This window comes from Phoca vitulina, unplaced genomic scaffold (assembly GCF_004348235.1).
Source record: "Phoca vitulina isolate PV1807 unplaced genomic scaffold, GSC_HSeal_1.0 scaffold3, whole genome shotgun sequence".
Lineage (NCBI taxonomy): Eukaryota > Metazoa > Chordata > Mammalia > Carnivora > Phocidae > Phoca > Phoca vitulina.
This window is the reverse complement of record NW_022589706.1, coordinates 65,312,016-65,327,567: the sequence shown is the minus strand read 5'-3', so window position 1 is coordinate 65,327,567 and position 15,552 is coordinate 65,312,016. Positions and strand designations below refer to the sequence as shown.

The 15,552-nt window shown below is 41.7% G+C and overlaps 1 protein-coding gene across 4 annotated transcripts in view; it reads right to left on the bottom strand.

The window, feature by feature from the left end:
• Positions 1-625: 625 nt before the first annotated feature.
• The window catches only part of AFF1 (AF4/FMR2 family member 1), a 203,216-nt gene continuing 188,289 nt past the window's right edge, over positions 626-15,552 (bottom strand). For 2 of the 4 annotated variants that reach the window (XM_032400745.1, XM_032400748.1), the window contains 6 exons: positions 14,018-14,154; positions 13,363-13,431; positions 12,611-12,748; positions 10,509-10,714; positions 1,790-9,483; positions 627-999 (listed from right to left, as the gene is read on the bottom strand). In XM_032400745.1, coding sequence (XP_032256636.1) covers positions 9,362-9,483; positions 10,509-10,714; positions 12,611-12,748; positions 13,363-13,431; positions 14,018-14,154 — 672 coding nt within the window. In that variant the 3' untranslated portion in view covers positions 627-999; positions 1,790-9,361. Of the gene's footprint in view, positions 1,000-1,789; positions 9,484-10,508; positions 10,715-12,610; positions 12,749-13,362; positions 13,432-14,017; positions 14,155-15,552 lie in introns of all 4 variants that reach the window. The other 2 variants (XM_032400746.1, XM_032400747.1) reach the window with 2 other exon arrangements.

The following is a 15,552-nucleotide window of genomic DNA, read 5'->3' as shown; positions in this document are numbered from 1 at the left end:
TAATGGTTAACCAGAGGGAAGGTTGGGGGGGTGGGGTAGAGGATTAAAGAGTACGTTTATCATGATGAAAAATAAATAAGCAGGAAAAAAAAAAAAGAATACACGCCCATCCGCAGTTGGTATGAAAGCTTTTTGGGAGAAGTGGTTTGGTTAACATAAAAAATCTTAAATTTGATTTATCTTTTGTTCCAGACATCCCCCTTATTAAAAGACTTAAAATGATGTGTATATCAAGATTCCTCAAAAAAAAAAAAAAAAATCATCAGTACAGCACTGTAACAGAATAATGGGGGGAGTGCCCAGGAGAGGCACATATGCATAATGCGAGAATGTTTACATAAAGGGTGATATATCCTTACTGCACAATACTGTGTAGCCAAAATAGGATTACCATAAAAAGACTGAATAAAGTGAAAGAATCAGAATATGGTATATTCCACATCTATGTTTAAAAACAAGGTATAAGGGCGCCTGGGTGGCTCAGTCGTTGGGCGTCTGCCTTCGGCTCGGGTCATGGTCCCAGGGTCCTGGGATCGAGCCCCGCATTGGGCTCCCTGCTCAGCGGGAAGCCTGCTTCTCCCTCTCCCACTCCCCCTGCTTGTGTTCCCTCTCTGGCTGTGTCTTTATCTGTCAAAAATAAAATCTTTAAAAGAAAAAAAAACAAGGTATAAGTGCACAATAAAAGTTCTGGAATGAGATGCACCAAACTTTATGGCTGTTAGCTCTGGAGGGAAAGGGATGGAGTATGTCTGCCCTTGCAAGTTTTTGCTTTGTATGCTTTTATGTCATTTTTTTTTTTTTAATTAGCCTATTTGCAATTCAGTTGAAAACAAGATTAAAAAAAAAAAATTCCAAAATGATTTACATGTATATGTAGGCTTGGGAAGCTCTGCAAAGCCAGTCTAGTGTATCACTCACTCCCTCCTTAAGATGCTTGGCAAATCCTCAGTTGCAGTGCTGGGTGCTGAGTCCTCCCTGCAGGAAGAGTTTCTTTAAAGACTGCAAGACAAAGATGGAAAAGCAGGGAGTAGAAGAGTTAAACTGAAGACATACTTCTAAAGCCCATGCAGTTGAGTACAATTCATTTTGCACATCCAAGAGTGTATACACCTGTAGAAAAATGTGTGCATGTGCCTGTTTGTGTGTGTACTGTTGCTTAGATGATAAGTTATAGGAATATTTAGCAGTAGAGAGCTACAAACCCGTAATTGTTTCTGCCGCCTACCCATCAAGTAAGGTAAATGAGAAGTTAGGACTGGGCCCCAGTAGTAGAAAAGGGTGATTTCAGCACTTATCCAGGGCAGGCACATGGTCTTTTGAAGCTAAAATAGAATTATCTGTTTAGAAAGTATTCCGGGTCTGCCCTCCAGTCTGTTGGAAGGGCACAGGTCTTTATTATCTGAGCCTTGATGTCTCACTACAGTCTTGCTCTCAGCGGAGTGTGATCTATGGGGAAACCACAAACACTGACCGAGTCCTGTTCTAAGACAAAACAGACGAGACGGGTACATTTATTTAAGCACAGCCAAAGGAATAGCAGATAAACCTCTGCTTATATTAAGGTAAAGACCCGTCACAACCCAGGCTTCAAAGTTGTTTAGAACGGATTGGGAGATTCTCAACACCTAGATGTCCTAAGTAAAAGAAGCCTGGGTTGTGACAATTCACATTTCCAACAACCCTGGCACAGAGTGAACAAGTATCTCTTTAAATAACTCAGGCTCCAAAAGTGCCAAAATGGTTGCTAATGCAAAGACTGCATAGGACACAAAGGGCAAGGCGTGCTTACCTCCGAGTTGCCCGGTGCTCAACGACAGTAACACGGCTTCATGGCGCCTGGGGCGCAGCCCATACGTGCCTCAAGACACCCAAAGCAGAAATAGCAAAAAGACATTGGTAGGAGTTGGCCTACTTAAAACAAAACAAACTTTATTTAAAAGTGCCATAATAAAAGCTGAAATGCAGAAGATAATTTAGAGAGAAACCTTTCTAACACAATATGAGGTTAATATCCTCAATACAGAAATCAAAAAGGAAAAAGATCAATAGCCTCAAGGGAATCATCTATTCATTTTTGCTGCTCAGCCTCCTCTCTCTCCATTAAGAGAACCCTTTCCTAATGGTGAACTCATTACATGATTTAGGTGAAAACCTTCCCCACATCTACTGAGTTGGGCACTTGAACTGGGTCTTAGGGTACTGGCCACAGAACCCACGCTCTGCGAATGGCAACTTGGCATGTGATGGGGAAAAAACAGTACCGCAGGGATAAAATGTAAATGAAAACATCAGAAGACACTGTTTCCCACCTAAAGAATTAGGTGGGGTTTCCCCCCCACTTGCATTCTCCAAACATGATACCCAGGATTCGTAAAGGAATGGATTATCAATGCATGCTAAAATCACTAAGTGTCAGAAGTTGCTGGACCAGGGAAAAGCCCATATTCACAACAGCGTTTCGATGGTCGTACCTTAACCAAACAAAGTTAGCATCACTAACAATTTTAGGTGCCTCCTGATAGGACACAATGTGAAGTATACCACATCCCCTGTGGGGTCCTGCCAAATATAATCCAGCCTCTAAGACCTAACCCAGTTTGCGGGAAATACAGGAGTTGGAGGAATGAATTAAAGGACACTTTGGGAAACACACAAATCCAAGATGTAGGACATCACATTTTTAAAAATATTTTTTTATATAATGACTAAATGTTATGCATGAAACCTGACTGAATCCTGGTTTGAAAAATAAGCTCTAAGACCTTTCAGGGACAACTACAGAAATCTTAACATGAACTGAGTATTAGATGTTTGTTGAAAATTTTTCTTAGATAACAGATATTGCTGTTGGAAAAGGTCCTGGGAAATGCAAGAACTTTTTAGGGCTGAAACCTACTTCAGCAGAAATATATATATGCACACATTTACTTAAGGACAATATGGTAAAATATTAATTGCTGAATCTGTCCAAATAGTTTGATTCAGGGATGGTTGTGGAAGCATTCTTTATCATAGCCCCTAATTAGAAATAATCTCAATGTCTAACAAGGAGGTTGGTTAAATAAACTGGTACACCCATACAAAGGACAACTACTACTGAAAATTTGTAACAGACAAGCTAGGACATGGGACATTTTTTGTGAAAAAGATGAAAACCAGAGATTTTATGGCCCATCTTTCAAGGCCTAGTTCAAATGAGATGTCTGCCCTATAGCTTCTCTTAATGGGGACTAAAAACACTCCCTTTCTCCACACGTGCTTGCCATTGCGTGCTTACCGGTTCTTGCTGCTTGTCGACTCTGCCACAAGCTTGCTGAGTGAGGGTGAGGGTCTGTTCAGTAGGATCAATGTAAGTAGAGGTCAACCTAACCTATGGAACAAAAGATGGAAAAGGAAGAGGAGGGTAGTGAGGTCTTTATCAGTGTTCGGTCAGAGGCTGGAGGGTAGCTGTGGGGATATTGTGGTGCAGTAAGGGGAAGGAGTAAATTAAAGGAGCCACCAGTTTGTGAGTGTTCATGCTAGGTACTATGCTAAGTGCTCTCTAAAACCATCTAGCCCAATCCTCACCATCTTACTACCAGGTAGATACCAAATCAAGAAAGTTTATAAAAATGAGAAGACCCCAGAGAGGTTAAGTAACTTGCCCAAGGCCACATAGCAAACTCAAGAGCCAGGATTCAAATTCAGCAAGTCAGATTTCAGCACCTAGGTTTTTCCTGATTTACTAAAAGCACTGAGGTAGAACATGAGTTCTTTCAGAGTAGCAAAGGGAGGAGAGACCAGATGGCCTTTCAAAACCTTTCAACACCAACATTCTACAGATCTGTCCACTCAACAAACATTGAAAACAGGCAAATTAAGGTCACCGTTGCCCCTGGCCCTTAATGTCAGAGAAGATGCCACACTGGTGAAGGGTAATTCGTGTGACTGAAGTTCTTAAAAATAAACCAAAGAAAGAGAAGGATGAGGTCCCCTCTGCCCACACTTCTTTTCCCATTTCAACAATAAATACATATTGTGAACAAGGGCATGTCATTCCACCGTGTCAGACTCTTCTTGGCTAAGTGGTAATTATATATAGCAATTTTAGGAATTACTTTATTCAGGCAAAATGAAAGCATGGATTCAGCCCCAATGATTTCTCTAAATTTTTATTTTTTTTTTTTTTTACAGCTCGATCCTCTTGTGAAAAGGAAAGAATTTGAAGATTAACAAGTCAATTACATGTCTTTTTAAACAGCAATTAATCCTCATTACAGAGAACAACAAACAAAAGATCTGTGGCACGTTATCTTTGGAAAGATCTTTTGCAAATTTTTCTTCTAAAAAAAGAAAACTATAATTTTCACAGATCACATATGTCTCTTTCAAAGGACTATACAAGGCAGCTAAATTTTATTCACAAAAGCCCCAAGTTGCAGTTCCATTGCTGAAGTAGATACAATACATGGCGTCCCCCTTACTTGTGTTGCACATCTTCCCGCTGAGAGCATCCCTGCTTCCCTAGCCTACGTACAAACTCACTGTGTGGACTAGACAGCTGGCACATTATTCCACAAGAACTAGAGACAAATTCGTATTTTAGATAGACCAGTGATCATTTATCAACTGGGCAATTTATTCCTTTTTTAAACAATTTTAATACCAAGATTTGACTTCCTCTAAAGTTATAAGAAAGCAACAAATATATAATATAATATAATATATAATGGTAATAAATAAAAAAAGGCAACCCTGCTCAGGTATCATCCAAAACATGATCACATTCAGAAAAAGACAAAAAAGATTTGGGACACATACCTATAAACACACACACACACACACACACCAACATGAACAGTGTATACTTGATATCTGAGGGGGAACGTGCAGTAATTTTAACAATACATGTTGATGGCCTGAACAAAAGGCGAAGTTAATACTGCCTGTGTTAAGCATCACTTAAACATCTACTTTTATAAGCAAAGCACGTTATCTTCCTTAGGTCGGCCACCGCCTGGTCTCACCAGTGCAGCTTGGCCAGCCTTGCTGCCAGTGGTCTTATTCCCTTGTCCTTGCAGGCCGAGAGAGTATTATCTAGGCTCACAGGGAGCTGTAGGTTTCCTTCCTGCCCTTGTGGGTAGAGAAATACAGGCACTTTTCTACCCATCACAGTACCTGTTGAGATCTGTTGCACAGTGGAACATTGTGTGACTTCCCTAGGACAACAGGAAGTCCACAGTCCCCTTAAGTAGATAGGTGGTGCTTGCCAGCTCATCGTAAGAACTAAAGAACATGGCCAGTGGTCATCATTCTTAGTCACCGAGAAACCAACACGACTGGATTGCATATTGGAGGTTTATATGGTACAAATACCCCTTGCAATGTTTGAAGGAAGATCCCCAACACCATGTAATTCTGCCACTCAACCTCCAGCAAACAAAAGGACAAAAGATGAAAAGGCACAGGAAAAACCTTATATTCATCAATTCTCAATAGGACCAAAAACAATCAGAAGAGACAACCCGCTACAGAAAGGGAACAAAGAAGTACCGCCATAATCCTGACTCGCCTCCGTAGCCCCATACACAACTCACTTTCCAGTGAGCAAATCTCTGCATTTGTGTTTCTAAAAGAAGCCCAAATATCCCCGCAAAACTGAAATACTGGTAATTGATGGTAAAGACTGTAGTAGAAGAAGTGGCAACGTTTTTCAAAAATTTGTGTAGTGTCTGGGAAAATAAATCCTTAAGAAAAAAGTAGAATCTGTGGTGGGAGGTACGGAATCAAGCCTTATTTGATTCATTTACCTGAAGATGAATAAATATGCCTCAAACTTCATGAAGCAGAAGAACAAAAGGTACAAGACCCACATTAACATGTCTTAAAGCCGTATCAAAATAAATACAGCATTATCCCAAATTAGTATTATTTCAAAATTAGGTTTGGTCAACAAAGGCACAATGAATACATCTAATTCAACCAGCCTCATAGGCTGTGTGTGTGTGAATGCGTATGTATGCGTACAACACACGCACATCTCCTTTCTATATCAGATAAAAAGCTGTTCATTTTGAAGGACATAATGGTTCATCTTTTTGCTTCTAAAAATTATTGGACAGGAATCCTAATAAAATAGTAAGCTCCTGGTTCTACTGACATGAATATTTAAGGTACCAATTAAGGCAAGTTTTCAGCCAGAAAGGGGTCAACTCTTAGCTTCTCAAAAGCCTGGGATCTGGAATCAAAGGATATAAATGTGTTCTAATTTGTCTAGGGGAAAAAGCTAAATATCTTGGTCAAAACAGATCTATAAAATAAAGATCCTTTTATTTAAAAAAAGAAAAATTCTGATTCATTCAGTATCATTCAGCACTGAGTATATCCTAGAAGTCATGCTATTGCAGCTCTCGTCCTGATAATACACCCCCTGGACCCTCGCTTCTTCACCGCAGTTCACATGTGGTGAATGTTTTCACATTCTTAACCCAGTGTCATTAGGTAAATTTCAGTGAAGTGTTTTTCATCCTTTAGCAGGGCCCCTAGTCTGGCTAAAATCTCAAGTTCAGTGATTCACATTTTAATTATCTCCAGAAATGACAGAAACATTCAACATTTTAAAAAGTAAAACAGTGTTCTTCCATTTCCTAGTAAAGACACACACACACACACACACACACACACACACAAAACTGTAGTGCCAAAGGCAAGATTTTACACTCAATTTTCACTCCTTAAGATGCTTTGTTATTTGTCTCATTTTATAATCTAGTCCTTTCAATGATCTACCTCAGTACAAATTCTGCCTTTGGGAATTTAAGCATGCAGTGAAAAAGTGCAGTGATTTTTAAAATTCTTTAGATTTCTATATACAACTGTAACAGGAAAAAAGACCTTATGAACATTAAGGATTCATCAGCCACTATTTTTCACATACTCTATTTAAAAAGTAGCCACTGGGAATCCTCTTTTAGGTACAAGGCAGTAAGAATCGGAAATATCCCATGTTCAAAATACTACAAATTGATCTCTGCAAATTGATTAGTTTTTCAAGGGACAAATAAATTCTTAATATAAAGGTCAGGGGAGAAAAACACTACACACGAAGAATAAGGCCACTGAAAAAGCAATCAGTTTTTTTTTTTTCAGAAGTGGCTGAGCAATCGACGCCGAGATGTCTTCAGTCACAGGAGCAGTGTCGCTCACTGACAGAACACACACACACACTCCAACACATCTGCATAGATCAGAACCTGTCCGAAAAAGACAGAGCCTCCCAAACTGACAGGTGACTTGTACTGGGGAATGGTGGGGCAAAGGGGCAGAGAAGGCCAAGTGAATAAGCGGGAAAAGGACATTAAATAATCACAGAAACCTGAATCTGGTGTCTTGTTTCACACATACAAGAGATGGGCATGATGCCACAACAGACAATTACTGCTCATTTAACAAAAGGTTTTGTTAAATGGCCTTGCTTTAGAACATCAGCGAATGAAATCGGTCCATCAAGACCACACATGCAGTCCTCATGCTCAGATATTAGTACTGCTGTAACTCTCTGGCTTTCACCTAAACATGAGGTAACAAACCTCTGAACTAGCTACTGATAACAAAGAACAGGCTGGCTAAGACACTGAAGGAACAGCTTCACACGAACAATTCATACGTGAGAAATCATCATCACTCCCATCCTCTACACATCCCTTTATGTATTGACCAAATCACCGAGTTCTTACATTCCTTGTATGGACCTTCGACCTCTTCCTTATAAAGATGGCACTCCCTTCTTCACTAATAATATGAAAATGACAAATGTTCTGGGTAGGAAACAAAATGTAGAGGGGCAGAATGGGATAAAGGGAGAGAAAAAAATGAACCAATGGTAGCGATAACACTCACTCCTCAATTTTAATACATGTGCAAATTCTACTTCTAAAAGGGATATCAAGAATTGGCTTTTAAAAACACTGCACTCAAAATAATGCTTCCAATAGCCTTCAAAGTTTCAATAAGAAAAAAATCTGTGCTTATGGTTATGTGGGAATTTTGACTGTGTTCTTTCATTTTAGGTCATTCCCTATGAACTTGATTTAACGTCTAGAATATGGCAATAACAACATATGGGAAGGCCACGGTTCTTCAATCCAATCAAATCTAGTTGACTGAGAACACTTTGGAGTGAAGGCATGTGGTGACTTTTTTTTTTTTTTTTTTTTTTTAAGTCTAATTAACCACCCAAATCTCCACATCCTCTTAGGGAGCTGACTTACCCTAGACAATCAAGGGCTCAGAAAGTCTACTTTTGCTATAAATATAAAATAATCTGTAGCAGAAAAATATAGCCTCTCTAAGAAGTAGATTTCATTTTTCTTTGTTTGCTGACAAAATTCTGAGTTGGTTAGACAACATGAGTTACCACATAACTGTAGACCACAGATCAGCACCTCAAATTCCAGCTCTACTTAAACAAAAATTAAAAAGCACTTTAGCCATCTGGTCGGGTATAAATGTTGGTTCCCTTCTTCCCCAATGTAGAAAATTCAGAATATAGTCAATGGTGACTGCCTTTCGCTGAAGCAGGGGGTGGGGATGACACCGCCACGTCCTCCATCGTGCATGCGATCTCAAGATGGCGTCCCCATGGGCAGCAGCTCCTCCCTCCACTGCTCGGACTTAGGCTGACTCCCAGCAGTGACGGAGAAACCAGAAGTGGGGTGAACGCGCGGTACTCCAGGCAACAGGGGCGTGGGGGGTGTGGGGGAGTTGCCTTCAGTTTTATAAATTGTGACAATACTTGGTATTATCAAAGCCACTGTTCACGGGCAGAAAGTGGGGTACAGTGGAGTCCTTCACAACTTACGCTTTATAGATGACCGTTAGAAGTTACTAAACAAATATTTCCCCCAAAACTTAAAAGAAAAAAAAAATCATCCACAAAACCCTACACCAAAATTCATTGTTTAAAAAATTTCCTTCTGGGAATAGACTAGGGTGGCTACTGAAATGACATGAACTTGCTCTCAGAGCTGAAACTGCTTCTCCTCATTTCATCTGCCATTTGCATCCTGCTGGTTAAAAAAAGTACGGAAATGTTTCTAGACCACTCATACGCCCACTTAGTCTACATTGCACTTCTGTCCTTCAGTTAGGAAAGGCAAGATCATCTCTGAGGCCAGCCTCCTCCTCTCTGCTTCTGTATAACCACCATGTCCAACCAACGATCACATAAGTTCTTGAAAGTTTAAGCGGACAAATGTCCTGGCCATCTCATGGTGCTTCTCTTCTCGAGTTTGGTGTCTTGATGAGACAAACGTCTGAACTGTTTTTGAGGCTTTCAATGTGCAAAAAAGTTCCCAAGCCATCAAATCAACTTGGGCCTCCGTTAAGGTGTTTTGGTTGCTTGTTTTAGCCGCTGAAAACCCTGTCTTGTATAGTGCACCAGATCCATCAAACTGCTGTTGAGGGCCAAGGCACACACACTTGTGCTGAGCTGAGCAAAAAATTCTGCAAACAAAGCAAAACCAAAACCAAGTGAACACATTTGCACACACAAAAATAAAAACGGAAACATAAAAAGTCAAAGTTCCAGCAACTGTATCCCCACAATATTCTGTACTTCGTCACAGCCAAAAACCGCCATCTACTCCCGTTAATGGCTCGCTAGTTCTCCACATCCCTCCGCTGGGCGCCAGGCTGGGCCCTGAGCCGGTTCCCGAGCTGACTCCATCACGCCTGGCACAGGGCACGTGCTGGAAGATACCCAACCTGTACTACCGGGCCAGTGGGGGGCTGAATCAAAACAAAACAAAACAAAAAACCCCCAACAGGTGAAAAGCATCATTAGTTTGCTAAGAAAGAAAGTAAAATTCTAAGAGGCTATGAGAAAAGTAAGTGGCTACAGCTAGCTGGCCACTGCCGTCCCTAGAGCCAGGAAAGAATCCGGAGCGGCATCCGGGGGCAGGGGCAGGGCCGCTTTTACTCAGCGCTCGCTGGGCGCCCACGGGCAGTCCCTCTAACGGCCCGCGCTCCACCACCGCCTAGGCCTCGGCTCTCTCCCGGGTTTCTTCCTCTCAAAGAAGCCTCAGGACTGTCTGCTACGCCACGCTTCTTAGACTGCTGCTGACCGTCTTTCTCAACAGATACTGAAAACAAGCGTGCGACTCGCTACTTAGGTCACACTACCTCTCGTACACAGGGGTTGTGCGCAGACAGCCGGTCCCCTCCCGTCTTCACGAGCCTTGCCCTCTCGCCGGCACTTCAGCTCGGGCTGAAACGATGATGCCGGAACGTCTGGAGGGCAAGGCGCCGCAACCACTTCTACTTTAATTTTGCGGAGATCCGGTCACGGAAGCCTGGTTCCGTGCCACAGGGCTCAAGCAAGAACTGCGGCTGGGTCGGGAGGCGGAGGGAGGACAGCAAATAGCTCCACACTCCCTTGTCTTCAGAACACTGAACATAAAATACAAACCAACAATGGCACTCCCTCCAGATCCCCACGCCCCGGGAATTACCACCACAGAGCCTTTTACCTTTATTCTTCCTCGTCAGGACCTCAGCCTGCTCCCAAAGATCGAAGGCGGTAAGGACATGGGATGTAATGGTGACATAAGACGACGTCATGTTTTGGATGGTGACAGGCATGCCGCTGCTCCCTCCGCTGCTAGCACTTGACTGGGAGCCAACGGAGCTGGCAGGAGAAGGCATTGGAGAGAGAGGGGACGGTGTGCCTGTGCTTCTGGGAGGCGGGACAAAGAAGAGAACCAGTTCATCACCTTAACCCCGCAGATTACGGACTTCTTGTCTCTGGGACTGCAGTCCAAGTTACAAAGATCGGGGTGCACTAGCCAAGATGAAAATCACTTCTACAAGATCAGAGACACCCTTCACCTTCAGGATTTGGGGAATTTACTTAATGGCACACAACAAAATGGGGCCACCAAACAGAGAAAGTAAGTAGCTGGACGGATGCAAGGCGTCCTTCGCTGGACCCAGAACCAGATGGGCACATCTATATTCCGAACGTGCTTGCTCCATTTACACAGTCTACTCGCTCGGCCTGAAATCCCTTCCTCCCCCACCCTCAGTTCTAACTTCCACCAAAACAGTGTTTCCCTGGGAAGACAGTTCTAATCTCCTATATATTCACTCTCTCAACCAGTCAAACATTGACCGAGCACCCACTCCACACTTGGCCCTCTTCTGGACGCCAGGGAGACAGCATGGCCTCCCTTTGGCCACCACCTGAACTGGTCTCTTTGCATTTACCTATGGATTTATCCATTGCATTTCTCACATCCCATTATACCCTTCTGTCTATTCCTTTTCCTTCCTTGAAGGCTGGGACCATTTCTTATGAATCTTTGCATTTCTAGCACTTAACACAGAGAGTAGGCTCTTCCCAAGTATCTACTGAATCAATGACTAGATGAATACAGGACAGCCTCCAAGGAGACTGGGAAAGAGGTACTGCGCATCAGGGGATGCAGTCTTCTCTCTACTCTCCTTCTGGCTATACACCTGCACATGCAAGTTAACAAGGGCCTTGATGGGCCTCAAGTGAGAAACACGAGGAAAACACTTAGATATAAAAAGTAATGGAAAGATGGGTCAAACAGCAGGAGCCTCATGATTGGGTCCATCTGCCCTCAGGGGGCTGCAGGGACCCCAAGTGTCCCCCGCAGAATGTACACTGTGAAGGACTAGAGTGGCAGCTCCATGAGGGCAGAAATTCTTGTCTGCTTCGTATACTGCTTTATCCCCTGTACCTAAAAACAAGGTTTGGTACAAAGAAGGTGCTTGCTGTAGAGTGGCTGGACAAATGGTGAAGGAGTTATTTAAAATAATGTGACTGACAATTTACTAACTTAGAATTAACATCTGAGGTGAGAGTCATGAAAATTTTCAGAGGTAAAAAGTTACTTCTCAATCAGGACTTTTTTTTTTTTAAGAGAGGCCATATGGGACTCTTTTCTCTTGAATGTGCTAGAAATGGGGCAATCTTCTAGGTGATATTCTTAAAATAGCAAAACTTATCAGAACGGGGAACTTTTCAAGGAGTATAACCAAATTAAAAAAAAAAAATGCTAGGTAAGTACTACAGGGAAGAAAATTCTAACTTCACCTTAACAACACCTGCACAAAAATTCTGTTTTTCAACACCTTATGGCACAGATGAACACCTTCAGTTCACAAAGGAGGCAGGAGTCAGCTAGAGATAGTTTTCATTCTTAATATTACTGTCATGGATCCTAGATAAGGGCATTCGGTTCTGGAAAGTTCTTGTTTACTGAAATGCCAAGACAACAGGTCACGTAGACGGAGAAAAGACTTCGGCTCTGATTGGCTCTGCCTTTGTTTTGTGTTGTTAGGTGTATCTGAAGATCCTCAAAGCTCTAAAATTTTGACCCTATATTCTTTGTAATTATCTTTTTATGTTACTTACTCAGCAAACACCTTGACTTATACCTATTCCTCAAAAAGGTAGAAATATGCTAATAATTTAAGGAGCAAATCAGCCCACAGATGTACACAATTTTTGGAAAGCCAAAGTCATACAAATGGTTGCAAAAGCAAGAGCTAAATAAAGAGATAACTTGATCTTAAGAATTATTTAAATTAGACTTTTCATTACCTTGCAATGCATGGAGAAGGTGCCTGGGCAACTTTGAAAAAACTGCTGAAGTGTTCGTTAAGAGCACGAGAATACTTTATTGCTGTATCTTTTTTACAACGAAACATCGCCATGTTCAAAATGGACTGGCAACGCATGCTATGAACATAAACAGAAGTTAAAGTGAAGAATTACTTCGTAGACACGAGTATCACTACTACACAAAGCCATCTAATTAACCTTTCATAGTCTAAGGAACACGCTGGGTTTTCCTCATCTACATGAGGAGAACATCTTAAGAATCTTACTGTACTGTTCACATTATCATCAAAAGTAGATAAGGCATAAAGGGGCTCCTGGGTGGCTCAGTCGGTTGAGCATCCCACTCTTGATTTCGGCTCAGGTCATGACGTCAGGGTCCTGAGATCAAGCTGACACTGAGCGTGGAGCCTGCTTAAGGTTCTCTCTCTCCCTCTCCCTCTGTTCTTCCCCCCAAAGTAAATATTGGTGGAAAAACACAAATACACAAGAATATCATTTAAGTCATGAGACCAAAGCATCTACTGAGTCAACAGTAAAATGGCAGTAGATGTCTTTCATAAAAAATAACTATCAGCGGGATTAACCTCTTGACCACGCATCCTACTTTCTGTTATTGTTCTGCCTTTCATTATTAATTCCCATGTTAAGAAAACAAATTTCAAAATCTTTTTTATAACAGCAAAAGATGCAAAAGCAAATACTATTTAGACAAGGACAAAAAAAGTACACACCATAAAACAGCAAATATTTTCTCTTGTGGAGTTGAGGCGTCTGAAAAGGATTTTAACGACATTATAAATCTATAGGAAAATACAAAAATACATCAGGTTAACCAAAGGCAGTTAGAAAATCCCAGGCACAAAGATATCTTATTAGGTTTGTCTTGGTTTTATGTTGATTTTCCTGAAGATGTGAAGACATGAAAACCACGCAGAAGAAAACCCCAGGCTTTAGAGCAGTAATACAGGCCATTCAGCAAAGCAGACAAGGACATGTCTCTTCTCTGGCCTGTTACCTGCTGGAAACCACGTAGACGCGTGTCCTCCCGGCGTCCCCTGCCCAAACACAGACAAAGGGAGCGGACACGGAGCTACCAGTGCATCTGACAAGACAGCCAAACTGGAAAAACCAGGCTCTCCCTGAACGGTCTGGCATTTCACGGTGCACTTGGCAGAAGGATGGAGCTGGACCCGGTCCCTCCGTTTTATCACATCATCTAGAATACAATTTTCGTTTCGGGCCCAAGAAACGGTCCTGGATCAGTAACTTTTTTTTTAAGGCTCCCCTTTATTAAGTTGTCTTCCTACTAAATTCGAGTGGATTCAAACAACAAAAGGTGAGGAAGGAGAAGCACGTAGCAAGATGGCAAAATGACGTGGCACTTACTTAATGAGGTCCGCGCTTTCCGAGTACACCGAGTAAGCCGACTTGGATGCCGAGCTTTCCGACTCCGTGGCAATCCCACACTCAATAAGGGACAAGGCGGCCTCCAAGTACTTAAAAGCCTTCCCAACCTTGTCTGTCTGTAGAAGAGCATGGTCAATGTTAGGCCTCAGACAGACTTAACTGTTTAGTTTCTCAACCATATTCTCTACCTCAACTTTCCTCCACTGTCTTAATTATGGCTAGGGAAAAGCGTGAGAACAAAGGAGCTCAAAATGATAACCAAAGCCTGTTGGCTCTGACCTACTGCAAAATTTCTTTTAGCAAAAATTTAGTAGGAAAAAGAAAACAATCTTATTAAGACTACTCTCTCAAAGTCTTAAACTACACATTCAAACCAAGGCAGTAAGCACATCGTCCCCTTGTTATTGGTGTACAATTATGTGATTTTCATGAGAAGGAGATTTTCCTACACACCTAGAATGATGCAGACACAAATTTCTTTGCGTGTGTGGAAGTTCATCTTATAAGCAATAGGAAACATGGTTTAAGGGGCATCTTAGAACTTATGTCTAACAATAATCGTCTTACGTATTTTAGAGTCAAACAGATTATCCAATCTCATTTGGAAGTCAGGGTTAAGTGTACAAGGCTATCCCTGGGCCAGGGAGGATAAAATTTCAGAGTCCCTTAAAGGGCAAGTAGAAACATGAATGAGCTCAAATACTGGTGGTCACCTAAACCTGAAGGCACGCGGTGTCACGGAATGCTCTCCTCCCTGGAACACAGCCAGCTCCTCAGAGACTGTGATGAGCACCCCCACCTTTTCTCTACACTTGCCTTATGGACCATGTGTTATAAGAGCAACCAATTAACACATATCCAAGTTTGTAGTTTCTGCTAATGCTTTCAACTTGATATGTTCAAAAAGAAAAACAGCAAAGATGCAAGAGGAGTATAAGGAGATGGTAACATATCAGCAAAGAAAGATGGCGTGGGGCTGCTAACTTTTTAAAAATAACTTTGTTCTAAACTATTTTTTCCAGAGAAAGCCAGGCTCAGAAAATCAGTGACAGTAGGGAGGTTCCTCAAAAAGTTAAAAATAGAACTAACTACCCTATGATCCAACATATACACTACTAGATATTTACCCAAAGGACTAAAAAATACTGATTCAAAGGGGCACACGTACCCTATTTATAGCAGTGTTATCTACAATAAGCCAAATTATGGAGAGAGCCCAGATGTCCAATGACTGATGAATGGATAAAGATGTGGTGTGTGTGTGTACACACACACACACACACAAATGTATATATAAAATGGAGTCTTACTCAGCCATCAAAAAGAATGAAATCTTGCCATTTGCAACAACGTGGATGGAACTAGAGGATATTATGCCAAGTGAAATAAGTCTGTCAGAGAAAGACAAATACCATATGATTTCACTCTTGTGGAATTTAAGAAACCAAACAGATGAACATAGGGGAAGGGAAAGAAAAATAAAATAAGATAAAAACAGAGAGGGAGGCAAACCA